The following is a 22,571-nucleotide window of genomic DNA, read 5'->3' on the forward strand; positions in this document are numbered from 1 at the left end:
CTTTTCCAAAATGAAAAGGCATGCTGTCGTACAAGGTTAGTAGCTACATTTTACGACATACCCATGGTTTCTGGATACGCCCGTAAAGCCCAGCTCATTGGCTATCTAGCTAGCTTTATTTGAACTCGATTGGTGCTTATTTGACAAAGATACAGTCATTCAAGTGATGGCCACCCGCGTCATCGGCGTGCCATGAAGGCGTTGCTCTCTGACCAAATATGGTGTCCTATAGGATATACTACACCCCTAATGATATAGTGAAGTCTTGTTACCTTCTAGGATCTCTGAGGAATACATACGAACGTGATTTGACTCATTGAAACAACGTTTATTTTGAGATTTTCACAGATTCCTATCAATGCAAATTGAACTTGTGGAAATACAAAATTGATTGTGCATGCTATATGGACCTTTTTAGGATATGAAAAAGGATTTCATCTAACAGTACGACACTTCATTTTATCTCTGGGACCCTTTGGATGTTAAATCGGAGCAAGATTTCAGAATGTAAGTACACATTTCACCTTCAGAGGTGAATTTATCAAACCTATCGCGGTGAAAAAGTGTTTTGTTGTTAGGAGCTCTCCTCAAACAATAGCATGGCATTTTTTCTCAGTAATAGCTACTGTAAATTGGACAGTGAGGTTACATTAACAAAAATGTAAGCTTTCAGCCTATATAAGACACTTATATGTACCGACATTTGTTGTTTCTCTAAAATCAGCGATCTTGACATAACGCTCTGCATGATTTACAACTGTCCCGTTGACGGGACGCCGATCCTTAAGAAGTTGGGTTTCCATCGCATTTTCATCTCTACTGATGGTGTTGGCACAAAACTATATTGCATTATGTAGTGAATGTACCCACTCTGGTAATGGCACGTGAGCTCTAGCCAACAGCTCGCAGATACAGTGCGGGTATAGCCTACATAATCAGATTATTATGGACAAAATTATTTGAATTTGTCAAAGGGCAGCCAAGCATCAACTGTATCATCATGTCACCAGAATAAGACCCTCAATATTTATTGGAAAGGAGCATCAAGCTCATCGACGTGCACTTTCACCACCCTGTGAAGTTCATTGTAACTTATTTCATCTGTAGCCTAATAAACGGCGTGCTTTCCCGAGTCATAGTGGGAGGACCACATACGTATGTCATCGCGTGACTCCAAGTTTACTTCAATATTTGCACATAAAAGTGTTTCCACCACAATTTCTCTCATTACTAATTTAACCGGCACAAAAATATCCCACCTTGACTGGCGTATTTTGTTTTGTCGACATTTTCTGTTTCCATCAGACCTGTCATGACATTTTTTTATCTGACATGTACTTTTCTCGCATAAAAAGGTTGGATGGGAACCTGGTTAATGACTCTTATCAATGTCAACTGTCATTCGATGGCTAAGCCTAATGTTAATGTTTTGTCATGTTACTCAGTGTGTCTATTCACTGTTAATGGGGTGAGGAGAGGACAACGGAGAGGAGGGCAGTAGAATGGAGAGCAGAAGAGGAACACATGTGTAACAATAAAAGAGAGGACGTTTTAAAGCAGAATAGGGATGTGCTACATGACTAGCGATGGATGGAAAGGCCTCCTATGAGAGCCAATGGAAGCATCTTCAGTATCATTAGATATGTCTGTCAAATGCCGATGATGAAAATATGTGAGAGAATGGCTTTGACAAGAAATATGGGGTCAGGACTTTGACGATACGAGAGGGAGGGGAAAACAAGAGAAAGAAAACAAACAGCGATTTTCATGAATGTACAGCGATCCACACAGATACCAGTGCTTTTATTGGCACAGAATCAGCATGCACGAGAGGGAGGGAGAATTAGAGGGGGGGAACGGAGAGATGAAGGGAGGGAGGGTGTCACACTGCGAGCTGTCAGCTGTCACCAGTCTCCGACGCCACCTGAGACGGGACGCACCACACCCTGCCGCTCATGGCAACTGCATTATGTGGATGTGAATGTGTGTGTGTGTGTGCATGCTCTGCGAAGGTGTGTGGTAGTAGTGGCGGAATACACAGGCGACTCCTGAGGGCTGCAGTTGAGGTGCTGCAGAGTTGGGTGTGGGCGTGACGGTTGGTGGTTGTTCACAGACTCAGCACTTATTTGATTAATTGGGGTAATTATTTTGCAGGGAAGGTTGCCCTACACATACGCTGGTTGGTAGGTCACTCTACAGCCGATGGGACGAGGGTCCTCTGGGCAGAAATGCCATAAGGGGTGTGGTAGGGGGAGGGAGGGAGGGTTGTCTTCATTTGGCCATGAATTTGGTAAGCGGACTGTTAAAAACTGAATCGCTATTGGATTTGTTAGATTTGATCTTATACATCTTTTAATGGTGTTGTTCTGATTTTCAAGACGCAGATCGTTCATTGAATATGTCGCTGAACGTGAGCTAAAACGCTGACAATATTTCACCTCGCGTGCAACTCTGTTCAATCCCTCTCACGTTTCAACTCATTCCCATTCCAGCTACAGTAAAAGACCTGGCACAGCTACCCAGAAGAGCTAGCTTGACAAAAACGGTGTGTGTGTGTGTAGTTGGGGGACTTTCCAGTCCATGGACAGATGGAGAGACTGGGAGACAGGAGGCCTGCTGGCATAAGCAGGGGACAGGCTGGTGTGTGTGTGTGTGTGTGTGTGTGTGTGTGTGTGTGTGTGTGTGTGTGTGTGTGTGTGTGTGTGTGTGTGTGTGTGTGTGTGTGTGTGTGTGTGTGTGTGTGTGTGTGTGTGTGTGTGTGTGTGAAATCTCCCATTGCAGCGTGACCAGCCCCACAGACCAGCAGTGACCTTGGCACAGGGCACTGGAGTCACTCTGCCAATTGTCTGTGCCGCTGTGTGTGTGTCTGCCAGTGGCATTTTAAAGGAGCAGGGTCAAGGCTATGGGACGCTCGACCCCCACTGAGTCTTATTGTTATTTAGGGTACCAATATGGACGCCGTTTGGTTTACCGTTTGTTACAGCTGTTTTTGTTGTTAGTGTTGTTTGTGTGTCTTTATAAATAGTGTTTGGGGAGTGGGTTCTCTTAGAATGGTGCTGAGAGTACAGCATCAACTCATATGAGAAAGCATTTTCTTTTTGTTTCTAAACCTCTTCCTGGCAGCCTTTCTCTATTGCTCATCCTCCTCTCATTCTTTGTGAAGACGCTGTGTTTCTGTTTGGCCCCAGAACAGTGTTAAGTTAGGTCTCCTTGCCTGATCCTATCTAAGGCTCCCCTAGAAGTGTGTACTGTATGTCTGTATGTCTGTCTGTCTCCCCTGGAAGAGGCTGCTTCTGTTCAGTCTGAGTCTAACCTGCTTTGATGCGGATGCTGGGGCTGCGGATCTTGCCGGCCTGGTTCTCTGCGGTGCAGAAGTAGTCGTTGTCATGGATGTAGCTGTTGAAGGCGGAGGGCGAGAAAGGGTAGAGCTGGAGGGTGCCGTTGGCGTGCACGTGGCGGATGTGGGGCACGTCGTAGATGTCGTCGCCGGTGGCCAGGTACCAGCGCAGGACGGCATGGGGTGCGCCGCCCGCAGGGCAGGGCAGGGACACCCCGACCGAGCTGGAGAAGGTCACCCGCTGCAGGGAGGCGTTTACAAAGTACAGCCGCGTCGAGACCACATCCTCACTGTTCACTGTGATGGGGAGAGAGAGACATGGTCAGGATAATACACACACACAAAGAAAAGCTGTGTCTAGAGCACATCCACACACACATACACACACACCCACACAGCCAACGTGTGGGCAACCACCTGCCAATCTCCAAACTGGGTTATCTTCTAGAGATTTCCATCAGGTCAGCACAGCAGTTCCCAAAAATAGAATCAATTACTATTTCTCCATTAGGCAAATAACGTGACGTAATATATTCATCATTTATTTTCAGCTACATGTAACTCCATTATGATAGGCTGAAGCAAAGCCAAACCACAGTTAGACGCTCTGCTATAGGCTGATGAACACAGTCTACTTGATTTTTGCAAGTTGCTCTGTACAATAACTCAAATGAACCTGTGCATCGACTTTGATCAGGTAACACGTGACTCGCACGCACGTGTTTGTGCTCGTGTGACTCAAGTGCGCCCCTCCGATCCACCTTAAATCGAAACTAGCGACCTGGCTGCCAAAAAGTAGTGGACAATCCTCTATAAAGCATTAACATAATATCAGTCGTCTAAGATATGCCCAACCAGAGCCCTTCCTTAAACCGGCATCTGATTTTGGAGGTGAAACGGGTCAAAACGAAGAAGCCACGAGGCTGTTAGAACAATACCTAGTCTGCCAGTTCAACCCATCTCAAGTCTATATCATCACTGAGAAAGCTTCAGTATATCTCCAACCACAACCCTGGAGGGAGGGCTGCTTTGCAACCACTATGGCTTTCACAAGCTGCTGCTTCAATTAATCGTCTTAGGGGAGATACATCCCTAAAACATCCCCCCTGGCAGTGTCTCCTGGGAAGCAGCTAGACGTCTTTTTAGAGTTTGGGGGGAGGGTTGGGGGGGGGGGGGGGGCTTAGGGATAATTTCTTCTGAGTCAATGATATATAATTAATCCTCTTCCCCGGTTTGTGTCGACAATGGCCGGATTAGCCCCATCTTTTTCACTCTGAATGGCCCGGGACGAATAGCGGTGAATGGACGTGGCAGCTAGAAGCCTCATCAAGGTAGATTTAGGAGGGATCTACAGCACAGCAGATAACCTTACAGCCCTGTGCATTGATGTTGAACCAAATTAGCATTAGGAAAATCATTAAAAGAGCTACGAGGGGGAAAAATTCAAGGGGTTTTAATTAACATTTTGACACAATACAAATGTTTCAGATCAGATCAAATTCATTTCACTGATTCATTGGAACGAGATTAATTGATATGTAACAGTGAAGCCTAGTATGTTTATGGACCTCTCTATGTACACTACATGACTCACAGTACAGCAGTGACCTTGGCATAGGGCACAGGGGTTACTCTGCCAACTGTTTGTGCTGCTGTGTGTGTGTCTGCCAGTGGCTTTTTAAAAGAGCAGGGCCAAGGCTTTGGGACGCTCGCCCACCACTGAGTCTTATTGTTAGTGAGGGGACCAAAATGGATGTTTGGTTTTCCGTTTGTTACAGATATTTTTGCCGTTAATGTTGTTTGTGTGTCTTCATTGTGTTCGGAGAGTGGTTCTCTTAGAATAGTGCGGCGTGGACAGCATCAAATCATACACTACCTGACCAAATGTATGTGGACACCTGCTCATCGAACATCTCATACCAAAATCATGGGCATTAATATGGAGTTGGTCCACCCTTTGCTGCTATAACAGCCTCCACTCTTCTGGGAAGGCTTTCCACTAGATGTTGAAACATTGCTGCGGGGCATGTTTCCATTCAGCCACAAGAGCATTAGTGAGGTTGGGCACTGATGGTGGGCACTGATGTTGGCCAATTAGGCCTGGCTCGCAGCCAGCATTCAAATTCATCCCAAATGTGTTCAGTGGGGTTGAGGTCAGGGTTCTGTGCAGGCCAGTCAAGTTTTTCCACACCGATCTCGACAAACCATTTCTGTATGGACCTTGCTTTGTGCACGAGGCATGCTGAAATAGGAAAGGGCCTTCCCCAAACTGTTGCCACAAAGTTGGAAGCAAAGAATCGTCTAGAATATCATTGTATACTGTAGCGTTAAGATTTCCCTTCACTGGAGCTAAGGGGCCTATCATGAAAAACGACCCCAGGCCATTATTCCTGCTCCACCAAGCTTTACAGTTGGCACTATGCATTGGGGCAGGTAGCATTCTCCTGCCATCCGCCAAACTCAGATTTGTCCATCAGACTGCCAGATGGTGAAGCATGATTCATCACTCCAGGGAACGTGTTTCCACTGCTGAGTCCAATGGCGGCGAGCTTTCCACCACACCAGCCGACGCTTAGCATTGCACATGGTTATCGTAGGCTTGTGTGCAGCTGCTCGGCATGGAAACCCATTTCATGAAGCTCCCGACAAACAGTTCTTGTTCTGACGTTGCTTCCAGAGGTAGTTTGGAACTCGGCAGTGAGTGTTGCAACTGAGGACAGGCGATTTTTATGGTCCTGTTCTGTGAGCTTGTGTGGCCTACCACTTCACGGCTGAGCCGTTGTTGCTCCAAGACATTTCCACTTCACAATAACAGCGCATACAGTTGTTTGGGGCAGAAATTTGATGAACTGACTTGACAGTGCCACGTTGAAAATCACTGAGCTCTTCAGGAAGGCCATTCTACTGCCAGTGTTTGTCTATGGAGATTGCATGGCTGCGTGCTCGATTGTATACACCTATCAGCAACAGGTGTGGCTGAACTAGCCAAGTCCACAAATTTGAAGGGGTGTTCGCATACTTTTAACAAACAAAAGCCAAGGGATCTCTGGTACAGCACAAACAGAATGAAAAACATGACAAAAGTGATGGGAGGGTATTGAAAGGCTGAGATAGGGATACAGCCCTCACTACAGTGCCTTCGGAAAGTATTCAGACCCATTGACTTTTTCCACATTTTGTTAAGTTACTGCCTTGTTCTAAAATGTATGAAATATTATTTTCCCTCATCAATCTACACACAATACCCCATAATGACAAAGCAAAAACAGATTTTTCGACATTTTTGCAAATGTATTAAAATAGAGAACAGAAAAAACAAATTTACATAAGTATTCAAACCCTTTGCTATGAGACTCGAAATTGAGCTCAGGTGCATCCTATTCCCATCCTTGAGATGTTTCTACAACTTGATTGGAATCCACTTGTGGTAAATTCAATTGATTGGATATGAATTGGAAAAGCACACACCTATCTATATAAGGTCCCACAGTTGACAGTGCATGTCAGACCAAAAAACAAGCCCTGAGGTTGAAGGAATTGTCCGTAGAGCTCCGAGACAGGATTGTGTCAAGGCACAGATGAACGGAGCACAGTACAGAGAGATCCTTTACAAAAGCCTGCCACAGAGCACTCATGAACTCAGACTGAGGTGAAGGTTCACCTTCCAACAGGACAACGACCCTAAGCACACAGCCAAGACAATGCAGGAGTGGCTTCGGGACAAGTCTCTGAATGTCCTTGAGTGGCCCAGCCAGAGCCCAGACTTGGACCCGATTGAACATCTCTGGAGAGACCTGAAAGTAGCTGTGCAGCAACGCTCCCCATCCAACCTGACAGAGCTTGAGAGGATCTGCAGAGAAAATGGGAGAAACTCCCCAAATACAGGCGTGCCAAGCTTGTAGCGTCATACCCAAGAAGACTCAAGGCTGTAATCGCTGCAAAGGTGCTTCCACAAAGTACTGAGAGAAGGGTCTGAATGCTTACGTAAATTTTATATTTCCATTTGGAATTGTTTTTAAATAGCAAAAAAATTGAAAAAAATATGTTGGCTTTGTCATTATGGGGTAGTGTGTGTAGATCCATGAGGGAAAAAACATATATATATATATTTTTACAATTTAAAATAAGGCTGTAAATTAACAAAATGTGGAAAAAGTCAAAGGGTCTGAATACTTTCCAAAGGCACTGTAGGTAAGGGTGGCTCTCTCTCTCCATTCATTCATCCCTCTCCCCCTTCTCTTCCTCCTCTCATTCTCTGCATCGATGTCTTTTTTCTCTCCCTTCCTCACTCTCAATATCTCTCCTTCTTTTGTCTCTCCCCACCACTCTCAATCCATCCTACCCTGTGTCTCATCCTTTCTCTCTCTCTCTCCTAGTATAGTCCTCCAATGCATGGCAGGATATGTTGTGTGATTTGAATTTGCATGCCAGACGCAGAGAGTTAAATCCATATAATCTCCTTTCACATTTAACACACACACAGGCTCTCCGCTCTGGTAATCGAACCACCATGGAGGGCCTCTTTCCCACTCCCCTGGTGTGTGTATGTGTGTGGTCGACTTAAGTCAGGGCCAGGGAAGGGTTAAGGGGTACTAACAGAGTACAGGGGGGTCACTATGTGTGTGTGTCTGTGTGTGTGTGTGTGTGTGTTGGGGGGGGGGGTCAGTGTTAAGGCAGATTGTTTTTTAAGGTCAAGCTTTATGCTGGAAGTGTGTCGGGTCAGTGAGCGAGTGTGTACATGTGCTTGTGTGCACATAAGTGCATGTGTGTGTGAATGTGTATGTGAGGTCCCTCTCCTATCCAAAATGGAGCAGTTCCCCTGTGTCTAAAAGGTGTAATTTAGGTTGAGTGCAATTTGTCCCATGTCATGTGCCATATAAAAACACAACTCTCTGCTCATGTTCTGAGAGATAGACCATTTCAGCACCATGGACAGGGCCACACTGGCTTTTCAGTCTTACATTTACATTTGAGTCATTTAGCAGACACTCTTATCCAGAGCAATTAGTGTTAAGTGCCTTGCTCAAGGGCACATTGACAGATTTGTCACCTAGTCAGCTCGGGGATTCGAACCAGCGAGCTTCCGGGTTACTAGCCCAAAGCTTTTTTACAACAAACAAAGAAAAAGCCCAAAATGAATCATCATTGAGCATCACTGTAATCTTAATGTGAAAAGCTAACCGGATGACTTTCCACAAATAAACAACAGTGAACGCCTGCTGTGACATCATAAAAACATGGTGGCCGCCGAGCGACACAAAACAAGTCGGAGGCATTCCCAGATAGAACTAATTGGGAAGGAAGCAAACAGGCTACTGTGGATGAGGCGGCTGTTGTGCTGCCGTCCTATTGGCGAATCCAGGTCAGTCAGTTGAGCACAGTACAACACAGAGAGGGCAGTACAGTGGTGGACTGGACTCCCATCATGCAGCACAGATTGTGGCCTCCAGCAGAAAGGCCCAAATAAGACGGTCATAATATAATCCCACAGTCGGGGTCTGGGGGAGAGAGAGAGCCAGGGGGCGTCTCGCCAGACTGACAGGGTCTGTCCGCACAACTGCAAAGGGAAGAGAGAGACCAAAGAAAGAAAAGACAACACCCCACCCTAAAAGTGGATATAGAAGCCCCGTACCCAATCCCAAATCAAGCCCCTGAAAGATGGATGAATGTTAACAAGATGGCAGAAAATCCATCATACCTTCCAGAGGGCTACGGGAGATGATACAATGTTGCCTTCACCAGGAGGAAGTCAAGACATGCCTAGGGGGAGAGGTAGAGGCTAGGGCTTGATTTGGGATTTGGGATTTGAGGATTTGAGGATTGGCGCAAGGGGCCAGTCTGTACCCCATTCAACAGGGAGTAATGGTGGAAATATGGAGGGGAGAGAGGACTGAAATAACCCGAATTCTCCCTTTCTTTGTTCTGAGACGTCTAACCCGACGTGTAACTCACAGTTCTCCGTGCCCTCAGGCTGCCCGCCCTTTTCCCTGGCATGGGCAGAAAGGGAGCAGAGGAGGAGAGGAGCGAGAGGGGGAGCTAGGCGCACTCATCCATTTCAGAGGCATATTTTCCTTCCTTCTTCAAGCCTGAATGCATTGATTACAACAGGAGAAGGTCATTGTCATTTGGTTGAGTTCCCTAAAACATCACTCCTGTTGGGCGAAGCCTCTTCACTCCGTCTCCTGCTCTTATTCTGTTGCTGTGACAGATTTGACTCAAGCCTCTCCTCCCTCCCTCCACACACAGACACATTTGCACATTTCCTATGTCCCCCCCCTTTTGCGAGCAGTATGAAAATGGCGTATGAATATGTATGCCACAGAGGCAGGGATATTGCCTATGGTGAACCGCTATGCATAATGCAACTCTTTCTGTCTCATCTACACACACACGTCTCTAAGATTCATACCATCCCATGCACACAGGTCAATAAATCTCTCACACACACACAATAACATACACACGCGTATACACGTAGACCTTCTCAGAGGCAAGCGAGGATACGCCCAACGTTCCTGTTAAGGGTCTGGTGAATCATACAGAATACAATACTCGATATGTTCAGGCAACATAACTCTAATGTCATCGCGGTCAGTTACAACACCACAATAACGTAGTAATGATGTTGTACAACCCATTATGGGAAAGCAAGAAGAAATTATATTATTGTGAATGCTATTTGATACCCATTTTACACACAAAGACACTGAAAAGGATAATGCATTGGCATCACACTGAAATTACCTTGCCGTACTCATGCACGTGCGCACGCACGCATGCACACACACCCACCCCTTCTCCATATTATGCAGTGTCAGTGGAATACTAGGAACCATTTCAGCATTTGAGGATCCATACTCTCCCTCTTCAAAGGAATGACTTTCACAGTTGTGAAGTGAGTGTCAGATTTTGGGGTGTGATTTATCCTCTATCCTTCATCCTCTATCCTTCCTTCTCAGTCAGAGAAAAGCAGAATGATAGTAAGCAAGGTAGCTAGAGAAAAGAGGGATGCAAAGGAGGAAAAGTTGGCCATGTCACTTTAAAGCAGATTATCCTCCACATGACCCAACTCCTCTCCTCTCAACCCATCTACCCCTCTACCCCCTCTCCTCTCCCCTCTCTCTCCTACTCTCCCCCCTCTCCTCTCCTCTCCCCCTTCTACTCTCCTTTCATCTCCTCTCCTGGTACAACAGTTCTTATGAAAGCGGAGACGACTGTCAAGCCAGAGGCCACAGAATAGATGCCCCACTCAACAACAGGTGAGAGAATACCTGTTGAGTTATCAAACTCAATTGGACAATCAGAGTCATCAAACTCAATTGGACAGTCAGTGTAAATAGATCAAATCATTTTTGACTTCATAAAATATAAAATGAGCGTTCATTTGTGTTCATATTTGTTTTGTTTTTTAAACGCATTAGTGAGTTACCCATTGGAGGGGCAGAGGAGTGAGGCAGCATTTTCTATCTGTGTCATTTTTTCTGTTTTTCCCCATATGGTTAAGTTACCCTAGGCCTACATTATGCATGCACGTGAGGAATAGGCTCCGTGGCTTTTCTGTTCACCGGCCAAGTCACCAGCACAAACACTCAAAGGTAAAAACAACTGTTGCTTGCCAGAGCAAGAGGAGGGGATGCGAGTATTATTGTGGCCGTGCTTCTCAGAGACAAATAACAAGTTCATAGGTCAGGTGTTATTTAGGAGAATATATGTGTATAACCGCAGAGATCGACTACTATTGACTGTCGGTTGCTCAATTATATTCAGCGAGAGAGAGACCTTAAATTGTAATGTAATTGAGAGGGGGGGTGTTTAGGCGACTTGTTGCGGGATAAGTCATGGCTAAAGAGAGGACAGGTAAGGTCGAGTCCACATCATTGGATTCAACACGAGAAACTTAATTGAAAAATGTATATTCAATTACATAAGTTGGCGTCAGATAAAAAATACCGTGAGGAAAGGGCACACGTGGCGACGTGGTAGCCTATCACCAGGACGCAGACGTAACACCCCTCGACGCAGTGCAGTGGTCTACATTAATTCGAGGCAGTCTATTTCTGAATCTGGCTCATAAGACAATTACTACGCGCCCATGCTGCCGTCTCACCTCTCAGTTTGTGTGTATTTTATTTGATTCCAAAATTACACTGCCGCCGGACCGGGCCTTGGTGGTAAGTCAGACGAGTGGCATAGTGGTTGACAAAATACGTTATGAGGAGAGCAGAGAGCAATACGCCGTTGTCAGAACTATCTGTCCCAGATGATGGCAACAAACGGCTATCCCATCAAACATAACACAAAAGAGGAGGGAGAAGTGCAGTCCTCTAGTCAATGAACTGATTTACTTTTGCAAATCAGTTGAAAATCCGGCTTTAGTTTCAGTTTAAACTGAAGCCTACTAATTACGCAGCTGGGAAGGGATAGTGATTTGGGTAAAACAAGAAGAGAAACCAATTTTTCAAATTTCATCCGGTAAGGGGACTGAGTAGAGAGAAAGAGGTGTGTGAGGGGGACATTACAGAGATTAGAAAATTGCCTCAAAATGCAGCATAAAGAAAGCAATTATATATTTTGCATAACAAAATGCTTACACATCACAAATTAATAAACACTGATAGAACGAATAATAATAATTATCATTATTTTTTTTATTTTTTTTTACAATAATAATATCCACAATAATAACAAGGAAGGTGTTTTAATTTAGGCAAATCTTCAGAAAATCTGGCTCAGGCAAGATAATATCGCAGCCACCACATACATCACATCGTCTATTTGAATAGTGCTTATCCTTAAAATAAAGATTGCTGCCCCCTCCATAAGGTAAGGGTAACGAAATATGCATGCGTAAAACCCTACTGTTTAGATTTGTTAACTCATCTATTTATATCCTACATTCATCCTATGATTCATATCAATTGAAATTGTACAGTCATTCAATATTCGGTTTAAAATCGATTGGAGGCCTGTCAGCCTGAACTGGATGAAAGCGGAATCAGCAATGAATTGATACAATAACTATAATATCGCTCCCTCATTATTTTACAACCCGTAGTCTTGATCTACGTATTGGGTGATTTGAATTTGTGTACTCATAATAATGATAAAACATTAGGCTTTAATTTTCGCAAATCATTTTTTTACATTATGACGTTAATACATTGCAACAAATATGTACAATAATTGCCATCACCAATAGACCTGATTGTTCCAGCTGAATAGATGGCACGGATAACATCTTTCCCTGTTGATTTGTTTTGTGTCTCCACACATTTCCATAAAATGACAAGCGACCCTCCAGAACATGACAAAGAAGAACGAGCGCCCCCCCCCCCCCCCCCCCTTTCCAACCAGCGGTTGATGTGTGCTGGTATGGCCGAGACGCATCAATTAAGGGACATCTGGTTATTCATATTGAATTAAAATGACTAATTAGCCTACTGGAAACCAACTACAACGAAAGGGTATATGTTTGAGAACACCAAATCATGCAAGAATGTTTGGAAGCGATATCCATCAAATTAAACACAGGATGTTGTGTGCCGTTACACGGAAAGTGAGAACCATCATGGAGGCGCGGCCGACTCAGGAAAAATACGCAGTCCTAATGCATATGCATGTGAGATTATTGGTTTTAAAATGTCTCTCTGATCAAATCTTCTCTTTAAAATTAAAACACAAATACGAGTTACGTTAAATCACATAGTATGTCAATACAAAATTGATTGTTGACAAAAAATAAAGGAGTAAAGGAAAAAACTATGCTAAATGGAAGTTGGTTATCTACATCTCTTGCCTCCACTCTTTCCGCTCCACTGCCTAGCTGAAACCCCCACCCCTCCCTCCCTCCTTTCACCACACACACACACACACGCACACGCGCACACACGCACACGCACACACAGTACATCTTGTTCAGTCACGGGACAAGGCGATGTGCAGTACATAATCTAAAAAGACCCTGTAATCCAATTAAACACAACAAAAACACCACAGAAACACCCTAGTCACAACAGCAGCACCACGCACACACACAACGCCATCCCCGACTGTTGTCCTGCAAGGACATAGGCCATGTATTTCAGATGTCTAAAAGAAATCCACTCATGGACACACAAAATGAACAGAATATAGATAGGGCCTATCTGCATGTGGTCCTAGGCCTAATTACATTTTTTTTTAAACAATTATTTATGTATTTATTTATTTGAACATATCTTGGGGTTATGACTGAATTGTATCGACTAGATTAAGTTCAAGTTGTTGAAATGGTTGACAAGCGTTCAATCTGAAGCAAGTATTTAATCCAAACCATTTTCAATCTTCCCCTCGATCTGCAGTATTTTTCCATCCAATCAGTATGTAGAATCTGGGGCCATAGAAAATGGAGGATGCATAATTAGACTACTGATAATAACATCTGAGTGTGTCTGCATGCGCTGACCCGTGTCATTCTAGAAAGTGAAGCAAATTGCCAACAGTAGAGACATTATCTGCCTAAAATCCCAGCGTTCAATATCCTCAGCATCAGTTTACACATCTCCTATCAAATGTTTTTGCCCTTATTGTGTTTGAACAGACACAGACACACTTAAAGGTACGCTCATTTACAGACACACTAAAAGGTACGCTCATTTACAGACACACTAAAAGCTACGCTCATTTACAGACAAACTAAAAGGTACGCTCATTTACAGACACACTCAAATGTACGATCATTTACAGACACGCACTAATTTGGTACGCCAAAGAAGCCATATTAACAAATTACACATAAGCCTGACACCTTCTGTTATTTGTTATGGGACAGAGGAAAGAGAGCAAACACATGTACACTCGACTGCCCCTCTACTCTTCTGGTAAACGTCCTACAGCTCGGAGACGCAGTTGGAGTCTGTAGCAGCATGCAGCTCGCAATCTTTGCGCCTGCATGTCTTCCTCTCATATTGTTGTGTCTCCACATTCATGACAACTCGAGATGTTCATAAATGCAAATGGCGTTACCTCCCCTATCGTAACTGCCACAGACAGCGTTTAGGGGGATATGGACCACAACTGCTAATCTGTCTGTTACTTCTCAAATAAAGTCAACATACTTATGCAGCTGCGTAATGTGCCCTTGGTTTTATCAATACATCTGAAAGAAGGGATGGTGGCTGAAAAGTCCTTCTAATTGTCATCCTCCATCCTAAGTGTGCTAAAAGAAATGAAGCCCATCCAAATCAAGCTTTTTATTCAAGTGAAGATTGGCCATTGACTTTAACTGACATTTAAAAAAAAAAAGGGGGAATTTAAAGTTGTGACTTTTGTAAATTAGCGCATTCCAACCCAACCTCATGTATTGAAGCACAACTAAACACAGATAGACTGTATGCACCACAACTTCAACATTGCATTGGAGAGAGCAAAAGTTTGAGTGTCTTCCACGTACCTTCTTGTAAAGAATACAGCAGGAATAAAGTTACCAGCCACATGCCATAAATAGCAGGTATATTTCTCAGGAATGTTGTGCAATCCCGACGAGTGCACGGCGCAGTGTTCGGCCAGACGAGGCTCGGTGCTGGAGTGGTGACGATGCTCACCGGCGATTTCTCCAGCCCTAGTCCCAGACTCGCCAGCGCCGTGGAACGGCCACTGATCTGGTCCCGCCTCCCGCACCCTCCCCTAGCCGGGACCGTCATCTGAGAGGGCCCCTCCCCTGCTATTCTAATGATGCGCGGTGATGGAGAAGTGAGGCAGTGCATCGGTTCACACGCACGGAGAGCCCGGGAAAGGGGTTTGGCGTGGCAGAGAGCTATGGAATATGGAGCGCTTCTTTTGCGCGGGTGGGGGGTGGTTTGTGTATGATTCTGCAGCGGTGGGTGTTTGTTTATGGGGGCTCAGGTGTGTGGTGTCTTGAGGTGTGATAGAACAGGTTTGCTATTTATCTGTAAAGGTCCATGGACGCGCGCACCTGTGGACTTTTGCGGTCTTCACTTCACATCCGTCTTCACTTTGCGCACAAAGGAGTTCACTCATTCAGTGACTGTATCAGCTTGGCACAATGGATATAGATACATTTACGTTTGGTAGGCTACTTTAAAGATAAAGGTGTTATTCTTTTTGCGTGCTATTTTTTGTTGCTTGGGTAGCCTAATATATGCAGGATTGAGAGACTCAAGAAGCACATTTTTTTTGTCAGATCGATATGAACATCAAACAATGAATCTCTCTCTATCTCTTTCACTCTCGCTCGCTCTGGCACAGACGCGGTGCCACACACGGCTCAGCGCGTACTTAGAGACTGTGAGCAACATTCTGCCGCCCTCGCTCCAAACACACAATTCAGTCCCATTTAAAATCCAATTTACCTAACCCCTAACCCTAAACCTAACCCTAATCCGTACTCTTACCCATACCTAACCTTAACCCTAACCTTAATCCAAAAACCTAACCTTAAGCCTAACCCTATACCTAACCCTAGCTCCTAACCTTAACCCTTAACGTAATTCTAACCCTAAAACTAATTCTAACCTTAACCATAAATCCCCTAGAAATAGCATTTGACCTCGTGGAACTAACAAAATGTCCCCAGTTGGTCAAATTTGTGTTCATTTACTATTCTTGTGGGGCCTTCTGGTCCCCACAAGAATAGTTAAACATGTCCACACACACACACACGCACACACACACACACACACACACACACACACACACACACACACACACACACACACACACACACACACACACACACACACACACACACACACACACACACACACACACACACACACACACACACACACACACACACACACACGTATTACATATATTCTGTTATTGTTTTATTACCACAGTCTACACATTTTCATCAAAAAGTAGGGTATAATAATGAATAATGAAATCAGACAAACTGTTTCATAGTTTTTGTCAAAATATAACTTTAAAAAAATGACATTGATTTAATTTGTAAGATCATGATGTATAGCTTCATATAGAATTATTGTTGCAGTCATGGAACGCCATTATTTGAGCCAGTTACAACAATACAAAGGATTTGTCCAAAATGTCACTCTATTCCCTATATAGTGCACTACTTTTGACCAGAGCCTCTATTAGGGACGCTGGTCAAAAGAAGTGCACTACAAATGGAATAGGGTGCCATTTGGGAGGCACTTCTAGAGAAAAACCCAGCTATAACTCAGTGGTTCCACTGTAGCCTTCTGCATTGGTCCCCTCAGTTCCTCCGCAGCGGGCACTATCCACGCCACTTCACATCTCGCCTGTAATTATTGAATAGCTACACGAACTGTAATGTTATTGATTATAGGGTATACGGGGCACAGACACCAAAAACAAATTAATCCTGATATCTGTCAACCCCCATCCTCCTCCCCCACATACTGAAGCCTACATACAGAACAAACCAAATAACCAAGCTCCAAAACACAGGACCACCCCTAGTGACTGTATATGAAAGGACTGGCTAGAAATCTTCAGACTACAATGTCACCTACAGTGCCTTCGGAAAGTATTCAGACCCCTTGACTTTTTCCACATTTGTTACGTTACAGTTTTATTCTAAAATTGATTCAATATTTAACATTTCTCAGCAATCTACACACAATACATTTTTGCAAATGTATTAAATATAAAAATAAGATTGAACTAATTTGGGAAGGCACACACCTGTCTATATAATGTCCCACAGTTGACAGTGCATATCAGAGCAAAAACCAAGCCGTGAGGTCGAAGGAATAGTCCGTAGAGCTCCGAGACAGGATTGTGTTGAGGCACAGATCTGGGGAAGGGTACCCAAAAATATCTGCAGCATTGAAGATCCCCAAGAGCACAGTGGCCTCCATCATTCTTAAATGGAAGAAGTTTGGAACCACCAAGACTGGCCGCTCGGCCGCCCGGCCAGTCCGGCCAAACTGAGCAATCGGTGGAGAAGGTCCTTGATCAGGGAGGTAACCAAGAACCCGATTGTCACTCTGACAGAACTCTAGAGTTTCTCTGTGGAGATGGGAGAACCTTCCAGAAGGACAACCATCTCTGCAGCACTCCACCAATCAGGCCTTTATGGTAGGGTGGCCAGATAGAAGCCACTCCTCAGTAAAAGGAACATGAAACCATAGTGCCTTCAAAGCTGTTCACTAAGCTAAGGACCCTGAGACTAAGCACCTCCCTCTGCAACTGCATCCTGGACTTCCTGACGGGCCGCCCCCAGGTGGTAAGGGTAGGTAACACTGTCACGCTGATCCTCAATACTGAGGCCCCTCAGGGGTGTGTGCTCAGTCCCCTCCTGTACTCCATGTTCACTCATGACTGAATGGCCAGGTACGACTTCAACAACATCATTACGTTTTCTGGCGACACAACAGTGATAGGCCTGATCACCGACAAAGATGAGACAGGGAGGAGGTCAGAGACCTGGCAGTGTGGTGCCAGGATAGCAACCACTCCCTCAACGTGATCAAGACAAAGGACATGATTGTGGACTACAGTAGAAGGAGGACCGAGCACGTCCCCATTCTCATCGACAGGGCTGTAGTGGAGCAGGTTGTGAGCTTCAAGTTGCTTTGTGTCCACATCACCAACAAACTATCATGGTCCAAACACACCAAGACAGTCGTGAAGAAGGCACGACAAAGCCTATTCCCCCTCAGGAGACTGAAAAGATTTGGCATGGGTCCTTAGATCCTCAAAACGTTCTGCAGCTGCACCATCGAGAGCATTCTGACTGGTTGCGTCACTGCCTGGTATGGCAACTGATCGGCTTCCAACCGCAAGGCACTACAGAGGGTAGTGCGTACGACTCAGTACATCACTGGGACCAAACTTCCTGCCATCCAGGACCTCTATACCAGGCAGTGTCAGAGGAAGGCCCTAAAATTGTCAAAGACTCCAGCCACCCTAGTCAAAGACAAAAGGCTTCTTAACAGCTTCTACCCCCAAGTCATAAGACTCCTGGACAGCTAATCAAATGGATACCCAGACTATTTGCATCCCCCCCTCTTTTACGCTGCTGCTACTCTGTTTATTATCTATGCAGAGTCACTTTAGCACTATCTACGTGTACACTACCGGTCAAAAGTTTTAGAACACCTACTCATTCAAGGGTTTTTCTTTATTTTTACTATGTTTTACATTGTAGGATAGTAGTGAACTATGAAATAACACATATGGAATCATGTAGTAAACAAAGCAGTGTTAAACAAATCAAAATATATTTTATATTTGAGAATTTGAGAACAGCGCCTTGTTGAATGTTAATTTGTGGAATGTCTTTCCTTCTTAATGCATTTGAGCCAATCAGTTGTGTTGTGACAAGGTAGGGGTGGTATACAGAAGATAGCCCTATCTGGTAAAATACCAAGTCCATATAATGCAAAGAACAGCTCAAATAAGCAAAGAGAAATTACAGTCCATCATTACTGTAAGACACGAAGGTCAGTCAATACGGAAAGTTTCAAGAACTTTGAAAGTTTCTTTAAGTGCAGTCGCAAAAACCATCAAGCGCTATGATGAAACTGGCTCTCATGAGGACCGCCACAGGAATGGAAGATCCAGAGTTACCTCTGCTGCAGAGGATACGTTCATTAGAGTTACCAGCCTCAGAAATTGCAGCCCAAATAAATGCTTCACAGCGTTCAAGTAACAGACACATCTCAACATCAACTGTTCAGAGGAGACTGTGTGAATCAGGCCTTCCTAGTCAAATTGCCGCAAAGAAACCATTACTAAAGGACACCAATAATAAGAAGAGAATTGCTTGGGCCTAGAAACACGAGCAAACTCCAAATGTGAGATGTTTGGTTCCAACCGACGTGTCTTTGGTGTGGGTGAAGTGATGGTCTCCGCATGTGTATTTCCGACCGTAAAGCATGGAGGAGGAGGTGTGAGTATGTGTTCTAAAACTTTTGACCCGTAGTGTACATTTGACCAGAATTAGCTTGACTAAACGGTGCCCCCGCACATTGACTCTGTACCGGTAACCCCTGTATATAGCCCCCGTTTGTTATTTTACTGCTGCTCTTTAATTATTTGTTATTTACATTTTTTACTTATCTATTTGTTACTTAACACTTATCTTCCTTAAAACTGTGTTGTTGGTTAAGGGCTTGTAAGTAAGCATTTCACTGTAAGGTCTCCACCTGTTTTATTCGACTAATGTGACAAATACCATTTGATTTGATTTGCTGTGAAAGCCTTCTTGGAGTTTGCCAAAAGGCACCTATAAAGACTCTCAGACCATGAGAAACAAGATTTTCTCACCTGATGAAACCATGATTGACATCTTTGGCCTGAATACCAAGCGTCACGTCTGGAGGAAACCTGATACCATCCCTACGGTGAAGCATGGTGGTGGCAGCATCATGCTGTGGGGATGTTTTTCAGCGGCAGGGACTGGGAGGCTAGTCAGGATTGAGGGAAAGATGAACGGAGCAAAGTATAGAGAGATCCTTGATGAAAACCTGTTCCAGAGCGCTCAGGACCTCAGATTGGGGTGAAGGTTCACCTTCCAACAGGACAATGACCCTGAACACACAGCCAACACAACGCAGGAGTGGCTTCGTGACAAGTTTCTGAATGTCCTTGAGTGGCCCAGCCAAAGCCCAGACTTGAACCTGGTCGAACATCACTGGAGAGACCTGAAAATATCTCTGCAGCAACACTCCCCATCCAACCTGACAGAGCTTGAGAGGATCTACATCGAAGAATGGGAGAAACTCCCCAAATACAGGTGTGCCAAGCTTAGCGTCATACCCAAGAAGACTCAATGCTGTAATCGCTGCTAAAGGTGCTTCAACAAAGTACTGAGTAAAGGGTCTGAAAACTTCTGTTTAAGTTTTTTTTTAATACATTTGCTAAAATATCTATAAAACGTTTTTTTCATTTTCATTATGGGGTATTGTGTGTAGATTGATTATGGGAAGAAAATATTTAATACATTTTAGAATATAGCTGTAATGTAACAAAATGTGGAAAAAGTCAAGGGGTCTGAATACTTTCCGAATGCACTGTAAGTGTCATCTTGAAAATGTTTTCTGTCTTCAGGTCAGCATGGATCAGACCCAGAGACTTCAGCTTCATCACTATTTGAGACAAGGGTTTGCAGCAATGGAGGTGACCGCTTTTGCAGTGGCCATCGCCACAACAGTCACAGAGGAGTAACTAGGCTCTTAGTCAATCTAAATGTATGCTTGACTAAGTGGGAGAAATATGAAAGGACAGTTGTTAGATTGAACTAAATGTGAGCTTACACTAGCTGTGGTCTCTCGCTTCCACAGAACATCTCCTGTAGTGTAGCAAACTAGCAACTGTGCCTCCTCTCTCCATTATGTAACAAGTGGAGAGAGAGAGAGAGAGACACTGTTCGCCACCTAACTACTCCCACGTACAGATAAGTGAGAGCACACACACACACACACACACACACACACACACACACACACACACACACACACACACACACACACACACACACACACACACACACACACACACACACACACACACACACACACACACACACACACACACACACACACACACACACACCCTATGTGTCCATGGTCAAGTAAATACTACAAAATCAAATGCATGAGTGGGCTTGGAGAAATGTAACCCAGTGAAAATGTACTGTTTGGGTTTCAAATCATCTGACTAGCACCCGGGGACTGAAGTCTGTCTCCTTCCCTCACCTCTCAACCGGCCTATTACAACTTCACTGACTCACTTCTAGAACCAGTTGTATCTACCCATCAACCCACAGTAGTCATGGACTTCACAATAGCCAAATCCAGCTCCATTCACAGAAAGAGACAACCTGCTGTGGGCAGTGAGCGACATATAGGCTATGTTACCACACGGAAAGGCTGCAATCCTCTCTACTTAGGTCTGATCTGACCCTTTCTGACAGCACAAAGCAGGTTATAGTGTACTTCAAGTGGTGATCATCATGTGATGTGACAATCCAGTAAAATGGCAAGCTCCCAGCCAGCAACGGATATCGCTTTGGACAAGAGTCAAGCCGTCCACGGCGCACCACATGATTCATCTGCATCCCCTCTTTCTCCCTCTTCATTTGTTGCATGGAGATAAACAGGTTGAGTGAGGAAAAGAGAGAGGGAGGCAGAGAGAAAGAGGGTAAAAGGAAAACAAGGATAGAGAGAGCAGCTGAGAGAGAGTTAAAAAAAAAGAAATTATTGAACCTTTATTTAACTAGGCAAGTCAGTTAAGAACAAATTCTTATTTACAATGACGACCTACGCCGGCCAAACCCGGACGACGCTGGACCAATGGTGTGTTCCCCTATGGGACTCCCAATCACGGCCGGTTGTGATACAGCCTGGATTTGAACCAGGGTGTCTGTAGTGACATCTACTGGCGCTGAGATGCAGTGCCTTAGACTGCTGCGCCACTCGTGAGCCCAAGTTAGGGAGGAGTTAAGGAGAAGCTGGTAGAAAGATAGAAAGAAAGAGAGAACTATGTCTGAAAGAGAGGAAAAAGAGAGCTTGTGAGAGGAAGAGAGGTCGTGAGAGAAAGAGAGGCCGTGAGAGAAAGGGTGGCTCTGAGAGAAAGAGAGGCTGTGAGAGAAAGAGAGAATGTGAGGGAAAGAGAGGCTGTGAGAGAAAGAGAGGCTGTGAGGGAAAGAGAGGCTGTGAGAGAAAGGGTGGCTCTGAGAGAAAGAGAGGCTGTGAGAGAAAGGGTGGCTCTGAGAGAAAGAGAGGCTGTGAGAGAAAGAGAGAACGTGAGGGAAAGAGAGGCTGTGAGAGAAAGAGAGGCTGTGAGGGAAAGAGAGGCTGTGAGAGAAAGGGTGGCTCTGAGAGAAAGAGAGGCTGTGAGAGAAAGAGAGAATGTGAGGGAAAGAGAGGCTGTGGAGAGAGAGAGAGAGAGCGAGAGAGAGAGAGAGAGAGCGAGAGAGACAGAGACAGAGAGAGAGAGAGAGAGATGAGTGGGTTAATGTGAATGTTAATGCTAATGCTAAAACTCAGCCAATCAGAGGGCCCCTCAGGCCATGACTACATGCTAGGATCATATTAGTGCTAATGTATCTGGTATTAATGCACAGCCCCAGCCCCCGTGGAGTATGCAAGGTCACCGCTGGGGGGGAAGGGGGATAGGTGGAGGGGAACACACCACATCACTGGTCCACTGGGTCAGTTAGGCCTCAGGGTTGGGATGGGGGTCCAGGGAGTCGGGGGAAGGTAACGACATGGGCACTGGATGATCAAATGTTGTGGAG

General features: G+C 44.8%; 1 protein-coding gene across 5 annotated transcripts in view; it reads right to left on the reverse strand.

Annotated features, from left to right (window-relative positions):
- The window catches only part of LOC139547720 (cell adhesion molecule DSCAML1-like), a 160,805-nt gene extending 145,787 nt beyond the window's left edge, over positions 1-15,018 (reverse strand). For 4 of the 5 annotated variants that reach the window (XM_071356737.1, XM_071356735.1, XM_071356736.1 and 1 more), the window contains exons 1-2: positions 14,769-15,018; positions 3,314-3,634 (exon numbers count right to left, since the gene is read on the reverse strand). In XM_071356737.1, coding sequence (XP_071212838.1) covers positions 3,314-3,634; positions 14,769-15,018 — 571 coding nt within the window. The remainder of the gene's footprint in view (positions 1-3,313; positions 3,635-14,768) is intronic. The other variant, XR_011669591.1, reaches the window with a different exon arrangement.
- Positions 15,019-22,571: the final 7,553 nt, after the last annotated feature.

This window comes from Salvelinus alpinus, chromosome 21 (assembly GCF_045679555.1).
Source record: "Salvelinus alpinus chromosome 21, SLU_Salpinus.1, whole genome shotgun sequence".
Classification (NCBI taxonomy): Eukaryota; Metazoa; Chordata; class Actinopteri; order Salmoniformes; family Salmonidae; genus Salvelinus; species Salvelinus alpinus.